The sequence below is a fragment of the Pseudonaja textilis genome, chromosome 4 (assembly GCF_049901715.1).
Source record: "Pseudonaja textilis isolate UNSWEBS1 chromosome 4, rPseTex1.2, whole genome shotgun sequence".
NCBI classification, from domain to species: Eukaryota; Metazoa; Chordata; class Lepidosauria; order Squamata; family Elapidae; genus Pseudonaja; species Pseudonaja textilis.
The window spans coordinates 84,717,774-84,741,449 of record NC_141993.1 but is presented as its reverse complement, the minus strand read 5'-3'; the positions used below and the strand labels follow the sequence as shown (position 1 = coordinate 84,741,449).

Sequence of the window (23,676 nt, the reverse complement as noted above, 5' to 3'; positions counted from 1 at the left end):
TCACTTTATGGCACCCAAGAGAGATAGCCTAGATTTGGTAGCCCTAATAAAAAGACAAACTCGAAGTCGGTCCAGCTTTACCGTTGGACTGAGTCAAACAACTAATATATATATTCTGTGAAAGATCTTGTTATCCCTGGTCATTTCTACCCTAATATCTGTAATATCTGTCCAAGACATTCTAAGGTAATCATTTGAGATCAGGTTTCATGATAATAGATATTCACCCTTGCTTGGATTAAAATTAATGTTTTGCCGCATGTAACAAACTGTCTGGCGTAAAACCTCCTGGCTTTATTTGAAGGCTACTTTATTTTCATCTAATGTACTGAAAGTAATTCACTTTAAGCCTTGCCTTTTCAAGAGTTTCTTTTGTCCGTAGCAGGATGGCGATTCTGTTTTCTACCTCATTCTGGATGTGTTAGAAACCAAATGCCACGTCTTGAGTAAGAAACTGTGGAAAGAGTGCGAGTTTAGAGAACCATACGAGACTGTAAGTAATGTGTCTCCTTATTTAAAGAACTATCAGCAGGTTTTGGAAAGAAGTGAAATCTGGGTTTGAAACTTGTTTGCAAAGGAGGCAGAGGGAGTCACTCACCCATTTGCCATGTGGCAACAAACATCTCATTTCGGAACATTTTCACTGCTACTCCCTTGGCATCTTTGGGTTCATGATAGTTCCCTGCACTTGGTTGCCATTTCAAATCAATAGCATTGGACATATGAATCATAGCATTGAAAGGGAGGGAGACGAAGGGGTCCAACGCCAACTCAGTGCAGGAACTCAAAAAACAACTCATAATTTCTCTTGGCAGGCCAGTCCCGCTGCCCCACAGCTCTTACACCTGCAAAAGGTCTCCAAAATATTTTATTCTGCAACTTCAACTGGTTTTTCCATGCCTGCACCCCGAAAGGAGAGGAAGCAGTTCTTCGACTGCTTCTTAAGGACCCCCTTTATTGTTTCCACGTGTGTTATTGCGGTTCAAGCTGAAGTAGTCGTTGACAAGTAGGACGTTGTAGCAGACGATTTTGTGTACTAAGCTTAGGTCACCGTAGGCAGCACAGAGATTACATCTTCTGGATCTGAGCATTTCCTAGTAACTCCTAATACATTCTTGCAGTGCAAAAAAAATAAATCAAGACGATTGTACAAAACCATAGGAAGAAATGTTCTATAGATATGCAGAAAACATTATGGAAGGAAAGTGATTCTGAGCCTAAGATGTGGAAAAGATACACCTTTTGATTACGTGTAAGAGGAATCATTGGTAGAAGAAACGGGTGGCACTAATACAAGCTACTTTCTCTTGTTTTAGGTCTTTGGCCAATGTAAAGTAATAATTAAATTGAACAAACATTCAAATGATTCGTTCCTGTACAGAAATGACTGCATTTTACGACCTCGTATGTATTTTCCATGATTGCTGCATGTAGATTTGCAAAAAATATCTATCCAAGCATATATATCTTGCAATTGCAGTTTTACAGATATCCTCAATGAAGTTTAAAAAGTAGATTCAGAAGCCCCAAAATTTAATTTTACACTTTCATTCGTGTGGCTATCTTAGGCTACATCTGTAATTTCATTTTATTCCCTTTCTCAACCACAAATACGGTTTGGCCCAATATCCTTTTCTATATATTTTTGTTGCAAAATTATGCATTTTTTGCATACTTTTTTCTGTGTGCACTTTCTACCAGCCTTTTTTCTTAGGTCGAACCGACCTTCCATAATAAATTTATGAGTACAAATGTTTGGAAGAAGCATGAACTTTGAGAAATTAGCAGAAATTGCTAAGCAACTACTACATACTCTAGTTTCTTAATTAGGTTTTTAAAAAATGCTGATTTGATTATGTCTCAGTCTGTTTTGCAAAACAACCTGCTTTGATTCATTTGCGATTCAGTACATGAGAACCTTAGCGATGAATACCTGATTCAAGTTTTACCGACATGACTTTGTTAGGGAGAAAGTGAATTGTGTGAACTAGAAGTTGTTGCAACTTTAGATAAAGAGGCATCTACTTCGTCAGGTGTTAATTGATCATAGAATAAAAGTTTTGGCATATTCATTATCAAAATATATTATGTTCCAGAATCTCGTTCTATCATAAGAGAAAAAAGTATCCCAGATGGATAGCCAGTTTCTGGGGTGGCTATATCATCCAGCTAGAAACTGGGAGAATGAGAATTCTAGTTCCACCTTGTCCATGAAGCCAATAGTGGCCTTGGATCAGTCACTTTCTTTCAGCCCTAAGAAGGAGATAATGGGAGGCCACTTCTGAAAAACAAGAAAATTGCCAGGGCTTATCCAGGAAGTCTCCAGGAATCAGACACAATTAAGCAGAAGGGAAAAAGAATCTGAACTGAGATTGCTTTTGGAGATTCTGGTCTGATGCTGATTGGCACAAGGAGGCAGAGACAGTCTTATGTAACAAACCATTTACAAGCAAAGCCACCAAGTTGAGAGAGCACCAAGGACTCCACAGTCCAATGCTGAGCTACAGATATTATCTTCTGTTGGTTCCTGCCTTCAGATTTGTACCCTTCCCAAAGACAGGCTTCACTGGTTCTGTACAGTTGTGTTAAGGTTGCTAAACAACTGTGATCCTGACTAAATACAGCTTGGTGAGAGATGCTAATTTTCAAGCTGATAGAAGCTTTCAGCTTTCATTTGTCATTTACACATACACGCTCATATTTCAAATGCCTTGTCTCAACTTTTTAAATGATACTTTCCCCCTTCCCCCAAAGATTCCAGTCCTCCCTGCCCTGGCTGTCCAAGTCGCCAAAATGCTTCTGAAGACAGATTTCAGGAAATAGCAAGAGAGAGCCTAGCCAAATTCAATGCTGAAAATGACCACGATCGTTATTTTGCCTTTCTTGAGGTCACCAAAGCAAGTTCACAGGTAAAGTTGAGGTGGAGTATTTTTGAGCAAGAAAGTTGACGCTGTATCCTTGATTTGTATAGAGACTGCTACAGAAACCCAGGGTTTCTGCGAAATGTAGAAATGAAAAATAATAGAAATAATTCCAAGAGAGGGCAATTGATTTCTACATGATTGCCAAAGGAAGTGAATAGACAGATTCTCAGAGTCTGTAGAAATCTGAGGTTAAAGAAAATGTTAATCTGCCAGAGGACTTCCCTGGGAACTTCCAATTTCCCACATAGATGGGACTCTGGTCTTTCTATAATATTACATTCAATTTGATTACTGAATGTATTTGTGTCCCCTTCTTGATAACAACATTTGACATCCTATCAGTTCTCCTAGTGCTAAGAATTATGGGGACTGTAAGACTTCAGGTGATTAAAGATTGATAGGGCACTCAAGATTATGGGGACCATTTCCTGCAGACAATGTGACCTACTCTAAATGTTTATGACTTTCTATAGGTGGTTAGTGGAATTTTGCACAATATAGAATTCACCATCCAGGAGACTTCCTGTCCTAAAAGACCACCTGTGTCTGACATCACTCAATGCTCTTTCCTTCCTACTGAAACTGCAGTAAGTATTCACAATCTTGCATAAAACCTAGATTGAAATCGTGGTTCAATACATATCTTCTAAAGAACCAAATTTTACACTGTTCTTATCAGAACAGAACAGAACAGAACAGAACAACAGAGTTGGAAGACGTCTTCTAGTCCACTGCTCAAGCAGGAAATTACTACTATTTCAGACAAATGATTGTCCAAACTCTTCTTAAAAACCTCCTGTGATGCAGCACCCATAATTTCTGGAAAAAGTGGTTCTACTGATTAATTATTCTAATTGTCAGGAAATTTCTCCTTAGTTCTAGGTTGCTTCTCTCCTTGAGTAGTTTCTTGTTGAGTTCTTTTATTCATCAATGTGTTTAGCAAGTTAGCAAATGAAAAGTAACTGGGAGGCAAATGCTCATATTAGCCATAATAAATCCATCTAAACGTAGAAAGAATAACTATGAGGGCAATGGAGGTTTAATGTTTTATTCCTATATTTTTATTTTATTGTAAGCCATCACAGTCACTCAGGACACTAAGATGGGTGGCATATAAATTTAATAAACAAATAAATAATGAAGCACATTGAAGCCTCCAAAGAGGCTAATATTTAAACCTACTTTCAGACCATTATTTTTACCATTCAACTGAAGGATATATGTCACCCTTCTAGAAATGGAGAGCAGGATTAGAGTCGTGTTGGAATGGGCATTGGTGGAATTCTGCTCCAAACAAACTCCATTCCTAGCTGGAATAATCTTATCATCCCAAAAAATTGGTTCTCCAACCTTAAATGAGCCCTTAACAAGTGAAGGAAGAAGTCTGTTTCAGTTAGTTTGCATCTGAATTCAGACATAGTAATTTGTTATTTCCCAAGCCAAACCCATGAACCCTATAGTTAATTATCAATTTCTAAAATTTTGCAGGAGAATTCTACAATGATCAAAGAGTATATCATTATGGCAATATAATTATTAAAATACCAAAATTAATATCTGGAACACCAAAATGCATTTCCTATTCTAGAAAATCAATTTCAATAAATCCGTAGAATGGTTTGATTACTATGCTAAGAAAGATTTTAAAATTCTAAAAAGCATAGCAGGAGAACTCAGCTTTCCCATGGAGGCTCTTAATGGGACAACAGAAATGGTCATTCTGATGAGAAATGGCATGGCAACCAGTGGGAGAAATGGAGAAGGTCTTTTGATACAGAACATCTGATCAACCATATCCAGTGCTATCCCACTGCATATTAGAAATCATGGCAGGTTAAATTTCTTGGATTTTGTTGATGAAAACTTTCTCCTTTGTTCTAGGTGAGAGGCCTATGCAAAGGCTCTAAGATAGAAACCTGGAAAGTAGGTACCAACATTGTCACTGCGAATTGTGAACTCTTTCCACATCCGGTAAGTTCCTAAGACAGCTATCATCTGCAGAAAATATTTATTCCTGTGTTGTTAAGTATAGTTTATATTTTAAAACACAATTGACTGGACTTCAAACCAGCAAACCAACAGATTTCTCAGTTAAATAATAACTCAATGAATCACTACTTAAGACCTGACTTGATTAAGCAGGCAGATGAAAATCTGCTTATAAGATTTTTATGAGATGCCATTATTTTAATAATGATCTTTATTATATTTTGACCTTAAAATTCTGCCTAAAGCCTCTGGAAGTTTATAAAACTTAAAATACAGGAATACAATGAAATCACTAGCAACAATCGAATGACATCCATCTCACAAATAAGTAGAGAAAGAAGTTGATAGGTAATTGTAAATGTATGTGGAAAGAGATGGCACAAAGAGAGCAATAGCAATAGCATGTAAGGCTTGTATATTGTCCCATAGTTCTTTATAGCACTCTCTTTATAATGTAAACATTATTTGCATATTGCCCCCAACAATCTGGGTCCTCATTTTACCGACCTCCAAAAGATGGAAGGCTGAATCAACCTTGAGCCCTGTCAGCATCAAACTCCAGACTGTGGGCAGAGTTTCCCTGCAATTCTTCACGTTAACCACTAGGACAGATAGCCAGCAGCTGCATAATGGATGGAGAAAGAAGTTCAGAAGTTACGCTCCCTAGTTTCTTGGGCTGTAAAGGAGATGGGTGATTTGTACCTTCAGATTTGCGAGATTTTTTTTTTAATATATCCATACAACAAAGTAGAATTGGACGTGTTTCCTATCCATCCTCCTAGCAAGACTGACAATAATTAAGTTGTTCCTGTGAGGAAGTACAGCTGGAGAGGTCTCCCTCTGTTGCATCTAGAGAGCAGAATCAACTGTCTTGAACATTTCATGAAATAAGTTAACACAACCTATAATGTAGATAATGGTCAATTGCCTGAACCACTTTTTGGTATCTTTTGTCTAATCACAGTCTGGGTCTGAACACCAAGAGCTACACCATCTTCATGTTAATGCCACAGAAACATCCACAAAACAGAAGGAAACAGTTGTCAACAATGAACCTTCGAGGGAGCATGCTGTGCCAGAAGCGCAGGAGCCCAATCCAAGCTCTCGCCCTAGTCTTGCTTCTCCACAAGAGATAGCCAAGTCTCATTTGACCAAACCAACCATTCCTCCCTTCCCCAAGGGATTTTCACAATCAGCTTCATGCCCAGGTGAGGTTGCAATACAGATCCCTGGTCTTCAACTACCTTCACCGCCACTGGCTGAAGCTTCCCAAGCAGGGAGTGATGGACAACACTGAAAACTTTATTCAGGAATGTTTCTCCTTTCCCTCCCTCCCTTCCCTCCTTCCTTATTATGACAACAACAGCAACTACTTTTCTGCTCAAGGTAATATCAAAAACATTCAATAAAAGAAACCACGCAACATGACAACCTTTGTAGTGATTATTTCAAAATCAGATTTTTCCTTCCATTTATTCTTTGGAAACAAATGCACAAGCTATGCAGAAGACCCTGGGAGAATGCCAGGTATTTTTCCCATTGTAAGGAGCAGAAAATTAAGATCACCAGTAGTTTTCAACATTTACACATACACACACACACAAACACACACACACACACACGTGTGTATATTATATATGTGTGTGTGTGTGTGTGTATACATATACATATATATATATATATATGTATGGCATTTAGCTTTGTTCGGGTATTTTCCCACGTCATTGTGGTGATTTTCCCACATCATGATGGCAGATGAGATTCTGCCAAAACGTTGCTACAACTTTAAAAGCACAACTACAATGACGTGGGAAAATACCCGGACAAAGATGAATGCCATACATGTAAGTACCCACGAAAACTTAAGAATAAATATATGTGTGTTCTGTTCAGGTGGGGGCTTGGTTGTGCTCAGGTTAGTCTTAGTTGCTGGGGGATTTTAGCTGGTGAGCTGTGATCCTGCTGTTTGGCTTTGCATTCGTAGTCGTGCCACATCTTCATGGTGGGCGTCAGTTTGCTTCATGTATAGGTCGGAGGGGTTTGAAGCGGGTAGTGATGCAGCTGCCGTATGGCTTCTGGTCCGTGGTCATGTCTCATCTTCTGTGTGGGTGTGAGTCTGCTTTCTACATGGAAGTGTGGTGGTAGCATCTTGTGTGGCCCTTGTGGGTGTGGGTCTGGTGTCATTCTTCATGTTAGGTACTCGTTTGTTAATGAGGGCGGGTTTCCAAATGGCTGATAGGCGGGAGATAACATCTCGTTTATTCAACTTCAAATCTCAACAAACAAATGCTCTGTCTTACATATTGGCAATAAAAAAATCAGAAAATAAAATACCAGCTGAATAGTCAAGACCTTGTTGATGATTCAAACTCTGTCATGGACCTTGGTATACTCATCTCTAATGGTCTAAGTGCTAGAGCCCACTGTAACTGCAAAACCAAAAAGGCATTAAGAGTTGTTAACCTAATCCTGCGTAGCTTTTTCTCCAGTAATATCACACTACTAACTGGAGCATACAAAACATTTGCTAGACCAATACTCGAATTCAGCTCATCAGTCTGGAACCCATATTACATATCTGATATTAACACAGTTGAGAAAGTCCAGAAATATTTCACAAGAAGAGTTCTCTACTCCTCTACTCATTGCGGAATACCTTATGCCACCAGACTTGAAATTCTACACCTAGAAAACCTAGAACTACTCCGCCTTTGGTCTGATCTAAGTATAGTATATAAAATCATACATTGCAATGTCCTACTTATCAATGAATACTTCAGCTTCAACCATAACAATACAAGAGCACACAATAGATACAGACTCAAGGTTAACCGCACCAAACTTGATTTCAGGAAATACGACTTCAGAACAGAGTGGTCAATGTCTGAAATATTCTACCTGACTCTGTGGTTTCTTCCCCAAACCCCAAAAACGTTAACTTTAGACTGTCTACTATTGACCTCACCCCTTTCCTAAGAGGTCTGCAGGGGGCGTGCATAAGCGCACCGATGTGCCTACCGTTCCTGTCCTATAGTTTCTTTTATTTTTCTTATATGTACCCATTTCATGTATTCATAACTATGTATATACTGATACCTATTATCTTGTAAGCGATTGACAAATCAAATAAATCAAATCAAACTTCCTGTAGGAGGCCATTTTGCAGGGCCAGTCCAAGGACCGAAAAACAAGGTCTCTGGGCTTCAGTCCACCTGTCTGTCAGCTCTGAATCCATTTTGAATCAGATTTGGGGTTGTCACAAGGGAGGATGGGTAACTGTGGGAATGAGAGTGAAGTGAGAAGGGAGGATAGCCGCCACAACATTCTTTCACCCAAGCTCAAGGTCGAGTCCCTGGAGTTTGGAGGGGAATGACTGGACTTGGCAGGAGTTCAGAATGGAGGTGGATTGGACAGTGTGACTTGCGGGTCATCAGTAGTGGAGCTGGGTGCAGGGCTGGGCTTCAATAATTTTAGCAAAGGGTTCTCTGCCTAGTTGCTGGGTGGGCTTGGCCTAGTACGCCTCCTGCACCACGGCGGGGGGGGGAGGAGTTTTACCCTCACCAGGCTCCAGAGGTTTTCCTTGAGCCTCCAGGAGAGTGAAAACGGCCTCCAGGGCTCTGAAGGCTCTCTGGAAGCTGGAAACGGGCCCATTTCCGGCCTTCCCAAACTTCCGGGAGGCCTATTTTTCACCCTCCCTGAGCCTCCCCACATGCCCTGCACTTACCTCGCCTCCAAAATAGGCCGTGTGGGGACTCTCAGGAGAGGCAGGGTGGGGTGGGCATGGCCAGGCAGGAGTGGGATTTGGGGGTTCTCCAAACTGCACAGAATCTTAGCTAGGGGCTCTCCCGCAAACCCCTGCGAACCCCCAAGCAGCCCACCCCTGGCTGGGTGTGGGTTTAATATAGCAGGGGGAAATGCAGGAATTCAGATTTGGGTTTTCCCCAGAGGTGTCAATACGTCTTCTCTAATAAATTCTTACTTGGATGGACTTTGTCTCTGAGTGCTGAATTTGGGGTGCAGAGTTTGATTGGAACGCTGACATTTGTCATCCCGAGAATGTTCTCCCACCTCAATCAAAGCAGTTGGGAGAATTGCACTGGCCCCGTCCAGCGCAACTGAGTGGAATTGAGTCTGGTCTCTGCCCATTTGCAGCCACAATAAGACTCCTTCATTTCTTTTTAAAACGTCTGGACTCTGGGATAGATCACAGTTCTAACATGATTTTCCTCTGTGAAGGAAATGGGTGGTTAAGATGTTGGATATATAAATATAAAATAAATAAGGATAACCAGAAAGACTGCAGGTAGTCCTCAACTTACAACAGTTCATTTAGTGACCATTCAAAATGACACCAGCACAGAAATAAGTGACTTATGACCATTTTTCACAGTTACAACCTTTGTAGCATCCTTGTGGACATGTGATCAAAATTCAAACGTTTGGCCATGGACTCATATTAATGACATTTGCAGTGTCCCGGGATCAAGTGATCCTCTTTTGTGACCAAAAGTCAATGAGGAAGCCAGATTCATTTAACAACTGTGTTACTAACTTAAAACTACAGTGATTTGCTTAACAACTGTGACAAGAAAAGTAGCAAAATAGGGAAAAAGTAACTTAACAACTGTCTCGCTTAGTAACACACATTTTAGGCTCAATTGTGAATGTACGTTGAGGACTACCTGTATTTTAGTCTGCCTATATTTTAGTTCCAGTGGTGAATCAACTCTACTGGGTCCTACATTTCATTTTTAAAACAAAGACAGCCATAATTTTTTGGTGTAGTGATTCAAATCCAACAACTTGGTTGTTGCTTCATGAGAGCCACACACGCAAAGACTTCTAATCTTTGACTTGGTGTTTATAACGTGTATGCTGAAGTTTAAAGGTGAGGGTCACTGTGAGATAGAAAAGACAAATATTAGCTATTGATTTTAAGTATATAAAGAAACGTAAAGATCTTTCCTAGCCTTGTTCTCCCAGGTTGGCTCCAGTTGATGTCTTCTCTGATTCCTCAAACATTTCCAAAATGTCTCTTTTGATTTCCTTCTTCATCGGCATTCAGATGCTTCACTCAGTGGTTCCTTCTCCACCTTTTCACTTTCTTCCCTCAATGTGCAATTCTTCGCAGGTAAAGGTTGCTGCAGAAATGGCTCTAAACAAACTCAATGCACATCGGAAAGAAGGCTACGTTCTTGGCCTCCAGCGCATTTTTGATGTCCATGAAATACTCGAGGTAAAATCTCCCTCTTCTATTATTTTCTTTCCTGCAATTTGATAGCATCCATCTTTAAAGATGTTATATTAAACTAGGGCTATCTGCACTGGTAAAAAGAAAAAGAAAAAACAGACAGCCATTCATTTCCAACCAATTCTTTCCTGTATCTGCTAGTCATCCTGATTCTTCCAAACTAGATTTGATGGACCTAATAAATTGTGTCTATGGAGAGAAGGGGAAGCCACTATTTGTCCTACACCCTCTGTTGTGCATCATTACCATAATACTGAATGAATCAATTATCTTCAATAACAGCTCTTAATGCCCCTGACTATTTCCTCTTTTCTTTAATGAGACAGGGCTGTACCAGTGGTGGTATTCGGGAGGTTCTGACCAGTTCTGGAGAACCGGTAGTGGAAAATTTGAATAATTCAAAGAACCGGCCAATACCACTTCTGACTGGAGATTTTACAGTATCCTTCCCCTGCCACACCCACCAAGCCATGCCCACAGAACTGGCAGTAAAAAAAATTGAATCCCACCACTGGGTTGTATCTCCCCTAGATCGTTCAAGTAAAGCTGATGTGGCCAGTTGTGGCTATAATGGCTATTCCCCAGGTTTCAAATAATTCTTTTGCCCCAAGCGTAAATAATTTGGAATAAATGGTTACAGAATTACAGAATAGAGTTGAAAGGGACCTCAAAAGTTTTCTAGTCCAACCCCTGACTCAAGCAAGAGACCCTATACCGTTTCAAATAAGTAGCTGTCCAGTCTATTCTTAAAAACTTCCAGTGATGGAGCATCTACAACTTCTGAAGGCAAACTGTTCCACTGATTAATTATTTTCACTGTTAGGAAATTTCTCCTTAATTCTAGATTTCTTCTCTCCTTGATTAATTTCCATCCATGGTTTCTTGTCTTGCCTTCTGGTGCTGTGGAAAATAAAGTTGACCCCTTTGCTTTATGGGACTCTTCAAATACTAGAACACCACCTGATGATTCTATGGACAACTCTGTTTCATAAATGTTTCAGCATTCAAAGCTCCAACATGTTTTGGTGTCTTCCTTCCAATCCCCACAACTTGTACAGAATCAGCGACCTGCCTAATCACTTGAAGATACTCAGCAGCGATGGTGCTGTGGTGTTCTAAATTCAATTCAAACAAGCCAGCATTAATAGGAAAAAGTTAAAACGTGGTAACCAGACAGCTATCAGTTCCAAGAAAAAAAGAAAGGCCTTTCTTCTTGACCTAAATAAAAGTTCTAAAAGCTTTGTGGAACCTTCCCCTTTCATATATTTTGAAATGAAGATTGACGGTATTTTTTTAATGTAGCATCTTACAGATTGCAATTTTTTAAAACAAAGTAAGATAATGATATTTTTTTTATGATGTCCAAACATCTCTTTTGGTGTTTCATAAAATAAATGTATATTTTGGAGTTGGGTGATTGTGTGCAAGTTGTGCAGGATTAAAGCTTCCCCTACAGGAGCTTAGTTTATGATCCCAACTCTTCCACATGGGAGTTAAAGAAGAAGAAGAAATCAATTTCCATTACAATCAGAGCCAGATGACTGACTGCATATCCCATGGACCGTCCCTGCTCATCTTCTAACCAGACATTGCTGGATTCATCAGAAGGGTGGTTGGTTTCCTGACACTGAGTGAAAGTGGGCTGAATTCTTGCCTTTTTCTAAATGGTGACTTGAAGGTTAATTTAATTCCAGGTAATATACTTATGGCGACTGACACGTTGTTTTCCCTTTCCAAAAGTTTTCCTTTGTTTGTCCATAGTGGATGGGTGGTTCTCTTTTCTATGTCACCTTGGATGTATTAGAAACTGAATGCCATGTCAAGAGCAGAAAATTGTGGAAAGAGTGCAAAATTAGAGATGCGCATGAAACAGTAAGTAACAGATCTATTTAGTTTTTAAAAACTACCAACCGGGATTGGAAGGAAGTCAGATCTGGGTTTTGAACTGGTTTGCAAAGGAGGTTGAGGGTGTCACTCTACCCACTTTATTTTATTTATTTTATTTGTTTGTTTGTCAAACATGTACAAGATAACAAGTGTAAGTATGAACATAAACAAGAACAAAGGAAGTAAATTCAGATAAATGGGAACAGTAAGACCGGGACAGTAGGCACGCTGGTGCATTTATGCACGCCCTCTGTAAGGACCTCTTAGGAATGGGGTAAGGTCCATGGTAGACAGTTTGAGATTGAAGCTGTGACAATGGGGTTGAGGCTGTAACAACGGAGCTGGGTAAGGCGTTCCAGGTGTTGACCAGTCTGTTGCTGAAGTTGTATTTTCTGCAATCGAATTTGGAGCGGTTACCTTGAGTTTGTATTGGTTGTTTGCTCATATATTATTGTGACTGAAGCTGAAGAAGTCATTGACAGGCAAGATGTTCTAGCAGACAATTTCGTGAACTATGCTTAGATCGGACTGCAGGCGGCACAGTTCCAAATTGTCCAGGCCCAGAATTTCGCACCTGGAGGCATAGGGAATTCTATTGTGAGTGGAGGAGTGGAGTATTTTTCTCGAGTTTGTTGTCGCATCACAATAAACATGTCTCTTTGGAATTTCCTTCACCACTTCTTTACTCTTTCCATGGGTTCCTCTTAGCATGTGTGCACATATACAATGATTCCCTGCAGTCAGCTTCTGCTTCTGATCCATAGTAGAAAAACGGGGCTGGATAAAATTGCAGGAAGAAATGTAGGAACTGTAGGGATATGGAGAAGAAGAAATGTAGAAAATTTGACTCCCCTCATTTTGGAAGGAATGTAAACTTGAGTCTAATGTGTGAAAAAGATACAGCTTTTGATTATGTATCATGGAATGATTGGTGAAAGAAATGGGTGGCACTAACACAAACTATCTTTTCTTGTTCCAGGTCTATGGCCAATGCAAAGTAATAATTCATTTCAACAAGAATTCAGATCATTCACAACTATACAGTTATGACTGTGTTTTACGCCCACGTATGTATTTTCCATATTTTCCTACCTATACTTTTGCAGGAAAAATCTATCCAAGCACGCATAACTGTCAATTGCAGTTTTACAGATTTTCCTATAGTATTTTAAAAAGTAGATGCAAACGTTAAATTTTTAAGACTTTGTTTCTGACTTCAGGATATCTGGAATTTCAGTTTGCTCGACTTCTCAACCAAAGGTGCTCTTTGGCCCAATTTAATTTTCTATAAATTTTCACGTGGCTCATATGCATTTTGCATGTGTAGTTTCTCACAACTTTTTAAAATTCTAATGAATTGTTGTCCATTTTTATTTTGTACACTTTGCACTTTGATACATGTGTATTTCTGTTCAGATTTTTGGGTGTGCAAAATTTACCATCAGAGTAAAAAACGTGATGATCTTCATGTTGTTCTGATATTGCAGTAATTTTATAAAGTACATATTTTTGCACATCTACAGAAAAAAATCCTTGACAGAATAAATATGTTATCTCTTTGCATCTAATTCTAATGCCTAAATTAAACCATGAATCAGGGAATAGCAACTGAAATTCTCTCTCAAATTCAAAAAATGGAGAGAATGGATCCAAGAATGGAGTTCAGATTTTTTTATCTTCTGTTCAAGCCAAAATTACACTTTATGTTCAATTCATGAAGCCCTGTACAACTTGGCAGCCTATAAAGGCCTATTGTATATAACCAGAGTCAGGTTAATTATAACATATTGTAGTTCATTATCCTGTTTTCATATATCTTATTCTAATTTCCCCAAGATGGCTTTGCATGATATAATTTTTTCAATTACATGTACCTAAGTTTGAGGAAGAAATAAAGATTTTGAAAGTATGAGGAATAATTGCTAAGCACCTGTAGATTGGATCATCCATTTAGACCAGGAATGGAGAACTATGGCCTTTCCTTTCATGACTTATGGACTTCAATTCCCAGAATTACTGAGCCAGCCATGCTGGTTCAGGAATTCTGGGAATTGAAGTCCACAAGTCATAAAGGGGCCATCACTCCCCACCTCTGACTCAGACAATAAGCTCATACAGTAACATGGTCAGGAGACAAAGAGGCTCAAATTTTCAATCAAATCCAAGTTCTCTGGGTCAGGGTTCCAAGTAACAGCCCAGACAAAATCAAAACTCCAAGGCAGGGTTCCTCAAAGTATAGATTTATTAGGCATGTCATATTGGCACAGCTGGTGAAAACCTGACTCTAACATTCCCTGTGTTTTCCCCACCCAGTTCAAACTCCAAAATTCTACCACCCCCCCCATTACATGCAACCATCACATGCCCCAATCAGGTCTCTCTCCCCATCCCGGACATCTCCCATCCTCACCCCTCCAGGTGCTGGTGAGTGTGTCCTTGGTTCCCAGCAGAAAGAATGTTATTTTAGCTATATATCCCCCAGTTATCGCTACTCCCCCTCCCTTTCCCACAGTTCCATCCAGCTTCGCTGTGGCAACCAGAGGTGGGCTGCTAACAGTTCGCCCCAGTTTGGGTGAACCCATAGCTAATTTTATGGCTTTTAAATGACCAGTTTGGTGAACTGGCAAATCCCACCCCTGGCTGGCCCCACCCACCCCACCCCACCTCTCCCAGGAGTCCCCACATGGCCCATTTTGGATGCCAGATGAGTGCAGGGCCTGTGTGGAGGCTTGAGGACGGCAAAATATGGGCCTCCCGAAAACTCCAGAAGGCCGGAAATGGGCCCATTTCCAGCCTCCAGAGAGCCTCTGGTGCCTGAGGAGGCCGTTTTCGCCCTCCAGAGCCCAGGGAGGGCGAAAACAGTCTCCCTGCTATGGTACAGGTGGCTGATTAGGCCACGCCCACCATGACCATGCCCACCCAGCAACTGGGCAGCGAACTAGTTGCTAAAAATTTTGAAGCCCACCCCTAGTGGCAACCCTGCAGATGTTTAAAGATGGCTCCAAGTTTGACACTCTGCACTTCCATTTGTGCTTTCATTTAAATATATGCGCTGAAATCCAATTCTATATTGGACCAGTCTTCTAATTCAGTGTTTTTAAACCTTGGCAACCTTAAGATAGGTGAACTTCAACTCTCACAATTTCCTAGACATCAGTGCTGACTGGGAGTTGAAATCCACCCTCCTTAAAGTTGCCAAGGTTTTAGGAACACTGTTCTAAATGTTTGCTATATCGTTCTCTATAGTTTCTTCAACTGCTATGGCAAAAATCTGCCCTGATTGTCCAACCCCTGGAGATCCTTCTGAAGCCACATTTTGGGAAACAGCAGCTGAGAGCCTGGCCAAATTCAACGCTGAAAGCAACCATGTTCATTATTTCACCATCCTCAATGTCACCAAAGCCAGATCACAGGTAACACTGAAACTTCAAAGCTGCATCCTTGGTTTGGATGGAACAGATTAATTCTTGTAGCAATTCCCCATCTGTCATCCTTCAGATATGTTGGGAATAAAACTAAAAGAGTTGTGGAGGTAACAGTGCCTAAACTTCAAAGAAAACCAGATTAGGAAAAGCTGCTTTATTGGTAAGCAAGTCTACCTAGCCACCAGTCATAATTCCCAATTCTAAGGACAAATATTCTTCAATACTATTTATTGGGCAGAAAACTACCAAAACTTCTAGCTAAGAAGGATAAGGCTGGGCTGATACTTGGATGGGAGACAGTTGCAAGTTTTCAGAGTTCTCAGAAAATATCTTTGGCGAAGTAAGTCATTCATTTGCTTGCTTATTTGTCAAACGAATATGCCACCCCTCTTTCTGTAGGGCTACTCTAGCCAACTGACAACAGTAAAACAGAAAAAATAATTTAAAAAAATATAAACATAACAATAGCAAAGCAACGAAACAATAAAAATAAATGAGGAAAGGGCAATAATATGAATTAAAAGATGGGTGGGGAGAGCAGGAATACACAGGGGAGATGAGGTCAGCTAGTTTGTCAAGTAGCCCTCTCCACTGTGGTACAGGTAGTCCTCATCTTACAACAGTTCATTTAGTGGCCGTTCAAAGTTACAACAGCACTGAAAAAAAAGTGACTGATGACCCCCTTTTTCACACTTATGACCTTTGCAGCATCCCCATGGTGTCAGCTGGTCTTCAAGATGTTTGTATTCCCGAGATACAAACCAACAAATACTGATGCAGGCAGTTGTTTATTTGTACAAGTAACACACATCCCATCTGGTGATAACGGCTTGAATTCCAATCTAGGTTAGCGCTGGGACATTTGCCTTCCAGCTCTCTTCATAGCATAACCCCACCCATCTAATCGCAGCTACCTCCTCTAGACCGCCCTATTCTAATTCCCCATGTATTCAACGTTTCCTAATATGGCTAATTAGCTACTTAGACTCTATTCCCATGCCATAGCCTCAAATGCTCTGCATTCTCCTTATCAACGATCCATTCTACTTTCCTGAACACCCTGTAACACCCGATGCATAAATCCCTCTCCCCGCACTACAGCGAAGCGCCCCAGCCACCATGTGGGAATTCACATTCAGCCTCCCCCTCCCAGGTAGCGGTGAAAGGCATCATCCTAGGGAATCCGCATTCCGCATCCACTTCATCGCAGGTGGAAGGGATCTCCGATTAGCGTCTTTCATTCTTGTATGACTGGTGGGCGTAGTCGAATATGGAACCCGACACATGGTCCCATGATCAAAATTCGGACACTGAGCAACTGACTTGTGTTTATGACAGTTGCAGTGTCCAAAGGTCATGTGATCTCTCTTTGCGACATTCTGAAAAGCAAACTCAGCGAGGAAGCCAGATTCACTTAATAACTATGTGACTAACTTAACTTTGTCAAGTCCTGCAGAGTGTCAACTCTGGAATTCATTGTTGCCATAGAGTTCTGGAGAAGGAAGTGATGTATTGAATAGTTCTTCGGAAAAAAAAAAAAATATGAGTTATTAGCTCAAGGTCACAGAGAGTGGCGTAGCAGAGAATTGAGAATGCAGATCATTGGTTCATGTGATTAATGAGGTGTAGAAAAGGGGGTGGAGGTAGGTGGAATTTTGTGGGATGAGATGGTAGGATTCCAGTACTGAAATTCCACCGGACGATGCTAGAATGTTTTGTTTCTAATAAAGCACTTTGAGATTATGTCGGTTCTCATAATCTCATAATCTCTTACTGTTTTGGAACGAAGGATTTCTGGATGTCTGACACAGTGATTCACTTAGCAACTGTGGCAAAAAAAAAAGTTATAAAAATGGGACAAAATTCGCTTAACCATTGTCTCACTTAGGAACCCAAATTTTGGGCTCAATTGTGGTTGTACATCAAGGATTACCTGTATTCCACTATTGGATCCCCAGGCCAAACAGCAGAGTCAGATCCTCAGATCTTTAATTGCTTTCATTTGGCAAGATTTCTATTTACAGGTGAGGAACAATAAAGGAGATGTCTTTGAAATTGCTTAACATGTCTTTCTTGATCTTTTGGAGCGTGCCATTCTTCAATTTGATGCTCTATGGATCGGTAGGACTTTAATTCCCATAACTCTTAGCCGGGTTGGACTTTGATTCCCATAACTCTCATGGGACCTGCTCTAACTTCTACCTGTGACTTTTTCACAGTGGGTTATTGGTCCTTCCAACTTTGTGGAGTACACCATCCAAGAGACCGCTTGTCTCAAAAGCCAGCCGGTGTCCATCATCGCTAAGTGTCCTCTGCTCCCACCCAATACTGCAGTGAGTATTCAGACATCTTGTACAAAGTCTGTCAGAACATTGCTTTTCCAGATCTAACAACTGAATAATTTGGGAGAAGCCACCTCTAATCCTATAGGTTGCATGAGTTAAGTAATCGGCTTATGCCATGCTAAAGCGTATTAATTTGAAATAACTTCTTGTGTGAGTAAGGAACCAGTTTCTGTTAGCCTGGGATGTAACATATTGTATGAGTACGACCATTCTATATGAAGGGTAACTGTTAGGTAGATATGAATATAGCTGGAATTAATCTATTTGAAAAGAAATGGAAGAAACAGAAATAATTCCACAAAGAATAAGTAGAAGTTGTTAAATCTAAAATTAGATTGTGTAGAGATGGACAATGATAAGGTTAGAACCCCTTGCAAAGGAATTTTCATATCATCCCTTCAAGGATCTAGAAAAGGGTGTCAAACTCACCTTATCATGGTGGTGTCACATGACGTATTGGGACTTTTTCCCCCTTCGCTAAACCGGGCATGGGTGTGGCCAGCACATGACACCATCCAGCTCGCAGGCTGGGAGTTTGACAGCCCTGGTCTAGAACAACTTGCTGTGGCCAACTCACCATGGCCATCTTGCTGCCATCAACTCACCACAGGACAACTCGCTGCAAGAACAACTCACCGCAGACAATTCCACATGGGATAACTCAACATGATACTGGTTATCTGCCATTGTTTCTTTGACATTATTTCCATTGACAGTTATCGTGTTATCCCGCATGGAATTATCTGCCGTGAGTTGTCCCATTGCAAGTTGAACGTGGTGTGTTATCACATGGCAATTGGCCACAGTGAGATGCCCGTAGCAAGATGGCCAGAGTATGCAGACTGCAGTGAAACGGCCGTGGCGAGATGGCCACAATGAGTTGGTCATAGCGGATTGTCCCATTCCATCTCTAGAAACCTGGCTGTCCAACCATTGCATGATAATCTCTAGAGATGCAATACATGTCACTCAAGGAAGCAGGCTGTTCCACCTATACAGTATCATTTGGTATCCTTTAAGCCAACTTATAAATCATAAAGTTAATTATAATTTGCCAGGGCAATTCTTCAAGAACTAAAATTCTATATCAATAAGAATACAATAATTCAAATAACGGTTTCATTTCTGTGACACCTGAAAATATTTACATCTTCCAGAAAACTATCCAGCCACTCCTAGAACAGTTGGATCAGACCACTTTGAAAGGAAGCAGAATACTTTGGCATTCCCAAAATATTGTGCTATGTTCACAAGTAGAGAGGAACTGATTAATAGCCTCACAGAACAGGAAATGTACATCGGCAGTACAAGAGTAGTAACAAAATGTACCTTCACTTCAAATTAAGAATCAGTTTTATTCCACAGTGAAAAACCCTATGCTAGGCATGTAGCTCAGTTTCTATAGGCACAAGAAATGAGAAAAAGAAAGAATTTCTGTTTCTAACAAGCATAGCAACACAAATTGAGAGTTGCCATGCCGGGTTCATCTACTCTAACTGGAGCACAGAAACAGTTACTGTATTTTTCGCACTATAAGATGCACTTTCCGCCCCCCCAAAAAGTGGGTGGAAATGTCAGTGCGTCTTATAGAGTTAATAATGTTGCTGAAGCACCACCCACCCGCCAGACCCCACCCTTCGGTCTCTGCCTCCCAGTAATTTGCCACCTTGAAGCGAACAGCAAACAGCCTGGTCAGTTTCAGCACAGCCTGATTTAGCACAAGCAACTGATTGGTGGTTGGATCGGTCTCCTGGAATACCATCAATCAGCTGTTACAGGCTGCAGAGATCACCAATCGCTGCCGCCACCTAGTGCCACCTCTGCGCACCCCATGTTTGGCCTTTGCCCATCCCATTTTCGGCCCGTTCCGGGCACCACTGTGCTGAAACTGACCAGGCTGTTTGCTGCAAGGAGACAAATTGCTGAGAGGCAGAGGCAGAATTTTTTTTCCCTCATTTTCCTCCCCAAAAGCTAGGTGCGTCTTATGGTCTGGAGCATCTTGTACAGAGGTGGGTGTTCAGCAGGTTCTGACCAGTTCTGGAGAACCGGTAGCAGAAATTTTGAGTAGTTCAGAGAACCGGCAAATACCACCTCTGAATGGAGATTTTACAGTATCCTTCCCCTGCCACGCCCACCAAATCACGCCCACAGAACCGGTAGTAAAAACAATTGAATCCCACCACTGGTCTTATAGCGCAAAAAATACTGTATTTTGAGGAGGAGAAACGGCATGCCAACCATAGACAGTAACGGATACAGAACATTTGAAGAACAATATGTATTGCTGTCCTAGTGCATATTCAAAACATCTGAACAACTTAAACCTTTTGAGTTTGTTCCAGTGGTGAGTTTCAAATTGTTTTACTACTAGTTCTGTGGGCATGGCCTGGTGGGTGTGGCTGGGGAAGGATACTGTAAAATCTCCAGTCAGAGGTGGGATTTGCCGGTTCTCCGAACTACTCAAACTTTCCGCTACCGGTTCTCCAGAACTGGTCAGAACCTGCTGAATACAACCTCTGGTTTGTTCATTTTTTGATGAAAAATTTCTCTTTTGCTCTAGGAGGCAGGCCTATGCAAAGGCTCTGTGGTAAACAGTCGGATTGAAAATCGGAAATTTGTCACTGTAAAATGCCATTTCTTCCCACACCTGGTAAGTTCCTCAGACAGCAATCATCTGCAGAAAATATTCACTCTCCGTTTGTTAAACATGGTTTACTTTTTAAAATCACTGACTGAACTTTACCCCACACACCAATCGATTTCTCAGTTAAATAATAGCTTTAAAAAATCCCTAGTTAAGACCTCGCTGGATTAAGCAGGTAGAAGATTGGTTTAACAACGTTACTGTTAGTTGTTTTTATTGTAACGCTCTTGATTATATTTCAGTTTTGGATTCCTACCTAAAACCTCTGAAGTGAGGTGGTTTTATAACTCCTTAAATAAGATACAATAATAAAACAATGAAATGAAATAAACAAATATAAATAGAAGGAACTGAACAACATCCCCCCTCAAAAATATAAAATGCATAAATAAGTTCATAGGTAGTATTCAATTTTTTTTACTACCGATTCTGTGGGCGTGGCTTGATGGGTGTGGTGTGGCTGGGTGGGTGTGGCGTGGCTGGGTGGGCATGGCTTGGTGGGCGTGGCAGGAGAAGGATATTGTAAAATTCCCATTTCCACCCCACTCCAGGGGAAGGATATACTGCAAATTCCCCATTCCCTCCCCACCCCACTAACCTGCTTTCCAGCTCCATTCTCCTGTGCAGGGCAACAAAAGAAGACCCAGCCGATCAGCTAGCACTCCAATCAGCTGGGACTTGGGAGCAGGGGTGGGATTCAAATTTTTTAACAATTGGTTCTGTGGGCGTGACTTAGTTGGTGGGCGTGGCTTGGTGGTGGACATGGCTTGGTGGTCATGTTATTGGCTGGGCATGGCCAACTCAATATCACTCACATCGAGGCACGCATCTCCTTGGCTGGCCTCTCATGACTGCAACAGTCGTAAGAGTGAAAAATGGTCATATGTCACTTTTTCCAATGTCATTGTAATTTTGAATCATCACTCCACACAAGCAGAGTACCAGCAAAGAAGGGGAAAAAAACTCCAGAGAAGTTCCTGAGACAGGAAGTCTAGTCCTGCCAAGAATGTAATAAGAGTTAACAGAGAGGCAGTTTCTGTAAGCAACACCAGAATGTTTCCTTCCTGCCTTCCTTACAGGATTAGGCCAGGAATTTCTTCTAACAACTGGTTCTCCAAACTGCTTAGAATGTTAACAACCAGTTCTAGCGAATAGGTGCGAACTGGTAGAATCCCACCCCTGCTTGGGAGGCAGTGAATAGATGGGGATGGGGTCAACCAGAGGTGGTATTTACCAGTTCTCCAAACTACTCAAAATTTCCACTACCAGTTCTCCAGAACCTGTCAGAACTGGCTGAATACCACCTCTGAATTAAGGGTACCATGAGAGCATACAGTTGGAAAGATCTCACCTCAGCTGAATCCTGAGAAGTTATTAACACCAACTGTCTTGAATATTTCATAAAATAAGTAAGCACAATTTATGGGCCCAGATATAGACACCTCCCTAAGCCCCTTTCTATATCTTTTGTCTTATTAGCAACCAGTTACAGATGAACAGACTCCACAGTCTGGATCTGAACCTGGGCAGGAGGAACATCATGACGACGGTGAAAGACACAGAAATCACCACGAAAAGAACAGACACCATCATCAACACTCCCATCCCCACCACCACAAACATCATGGACATAAGCATGAAGACCAGGAGTCACACTATCCTCACCCCTCAGCTAACGTCACTAAGATACTACCAGACCAAAACGAAATATTGGGGCGGGTGGTCATTTATCCTCCTTCAAGCAAGCATATTTCACTACATTCCTTACCAGAAGTCCAGGAGCCCAAACCAACTTCTAAATCCGGGTTGACTTCTCAGTTTGAAGCCAATCCTCAGTCAGTACCGTCAACCAGGCCAGCAATTCCTCCCTTCCCCAGTGGGTTTTCGGAATCACCATCATGCCCGGGAGACCTTGCGATAGAGATCAATGGCCTTCAACTGCCTTCACCCTCATAGGCCAAGACTTCAGTAAAAACTGAATGGTGAAATCTAGTAGGAACTCATCAAATCTTCCTGTCAGCTTTGGAAGCCATATTAGCACCAGAAGCTTCCAAAGCTGCCACATTCTTGTGCTTGGGAAATTGGGAGGGGGGATTTCATGGAGCGTATGTAGTTAGACATAATAGCATTCTTCTTTACAGTCAAGGTCATGTTATTCCTGCACCTGAGTGCAGAGTGTCTACGGGATGTCTCAAGTTGGGACAGATGGTGATTGGGGCCTGTGATGGAATGATGGGTGCAAGGGATGGACTTGTATTTTTTAATTATTGAAGGAAAACCTGGAACTCTCAGATTCAGGTTTTCCCAGATGTGCCAGTTTGACTTTTCCAATAAAAAGAAACTTTGAGGAAATGCCTGTCTCAGAGTTTTTGATTGGAGTCTGGTTTTGCTGGAACGCTGATACTTCCCATGCAAGCAGAATCCTCTTGGTTTCCATTTTTGCTAGCTTCGTGTTTTGTAGCATACTAAAAAAAAGTTTTAATTAACTTGAAAATAACAAAGGAATTTTGATTTAATTGCATAGGCCTTGCCACTAACTAACCTCCCTCCCACTCCTTCCCTTATTTTATACTAGGTATTATTCCCAAATATTTATGTCTCATTCCCGGAGATTGTGAATTCTAGTTCTACCTAGAATTGAAAACCAACTGGGTGATTTTGAGTCAGTCATTCTCATTCTCTCCCTCTCCCTCCCTCCCTCTTCCTCTCTCTTTCTCTCTCTCTCTCTTTCTCTCTCTCTCTCTTCCCCCAAACCTCCTCACAAGATTGTTGTTGTGGGGAAAAATAGGAAGAGGAAAATGGATAGGTTCATCGCCTTGAGTTATTTGTAAAAAATAATAAAGGTGGGAAACAAATAAAAAGATTATTTTTCTTTTCCCTACTTTGTGTCTTGGCGATTTCAAACTCAATTGAATATATGAGCTACATTATATGAAATGGATCAATCGATGGGCAACATCTGTGCACATGCAAAAATGAAACAAATTTTAACAATGCATTGAAACTGAAATGTTTATCAAGGAAACTCAATGTAAATTATGTTTCTACAGCCAACGTCATTTCTCTTTCACTGGTGATCATGTAACACAGCAATAAACAGTTGCACATGATTACTCTAGATCTATACATGAAGAGAATTGCAGATTGTTGTTAGAATTCGCATGAATAAAATACTGTCTGGATTCCATTATTGTGGGAAGTGGTCGATTAT

At 41.0% G+C, this 23,676-nt stretch overlaps 2 protein-coding genes across 2 annotated transcripts in view; both read left to right on the top strand.

Annotated features, from left to right (window-relative positions):
• The window catches only part of LOC148125908 (fetuin-B-like), a 17,717-nt gene extending 11,373 nt beyond the window's left edge, over positions 1–6,344 (top strand). Inside the window, exons 2-7 of the mRNA XM_087933557.1 lie at positions 383–493; positions 1,317–1,404; positions 2,755–2,909; positions 3,398–3,511; positions 4,806–4,895; positions 5,878–6,344. Of these exons, the coding sequence (XP_087789683.1) occupies positions 383–493; positions 1,317–1,404; positions 2,755–2,909; positions 3,398–3,511; positions 4,806–4,895; positions 5,878–6,210 (891 nt within the window). The 3' untranslated portion in view covers positions 6,211–6,344. The remainder of the gene's footprint in view (positions 1–382; positions 494–1,316; positions 1,405–2,754; positions 2,910–3,397; positions 3,512–4,805; positions 4,896–5,877) is intronic.
• A 3,539-nt stretch (positions 6,345–9,883) lies between these two features.
• Positions 9,884–23,652, top strand: LOC113439726 (fetuin-B-like). The gene is made up of 7 exons (XM_026705692.2): positions 9,884–10,149; positions 11,926–12,036; positions 13,031–13,118; positions 15,298–15,464; positions 17,696–17,809; positions 20,382–20,471; positions 21,945–23,652. The coding sequence occupies exons 1-7, from the start codon at positions 9,943–9,945 to the stop codon at positions 22,419–22,421; spliced, it is 1,254 nt and encodes a 417-aa protein (XP_026561477.2). The 5' UTR covers positions 9,884–9,942; the 3' UTR covers positions 22,422–23,652.
• The last annotated feature ends 24 nt before the right edge of the window (positions 23,653–23,676 follow it).

Excerpts from the sequence above, each read along its gene's own strand:
- LOC113439726 (XM_026705692.2), top strand. The coding sequence starts at position 9,943 with ATGTCTCTTTTGATTTCCTTCTTCATCGGCATTCAGATGCTTCACTCA. Across the intron at positions 12,037-13,030 it reads TTAGAGATGCGCATGAAACA|GTCTATGGCCAATGCAAAGT; the intron begins GTAAGTAACAGA and ends TTCTTGTTCCAG. Across the intron at positions 20,472-21,944 it reads GCCATTTCTTCCCACACCTG|CAACCAGTTACAGATGAACA; the intron begins GTAAGTTCCTCA and ends TTGTCTTATTAG.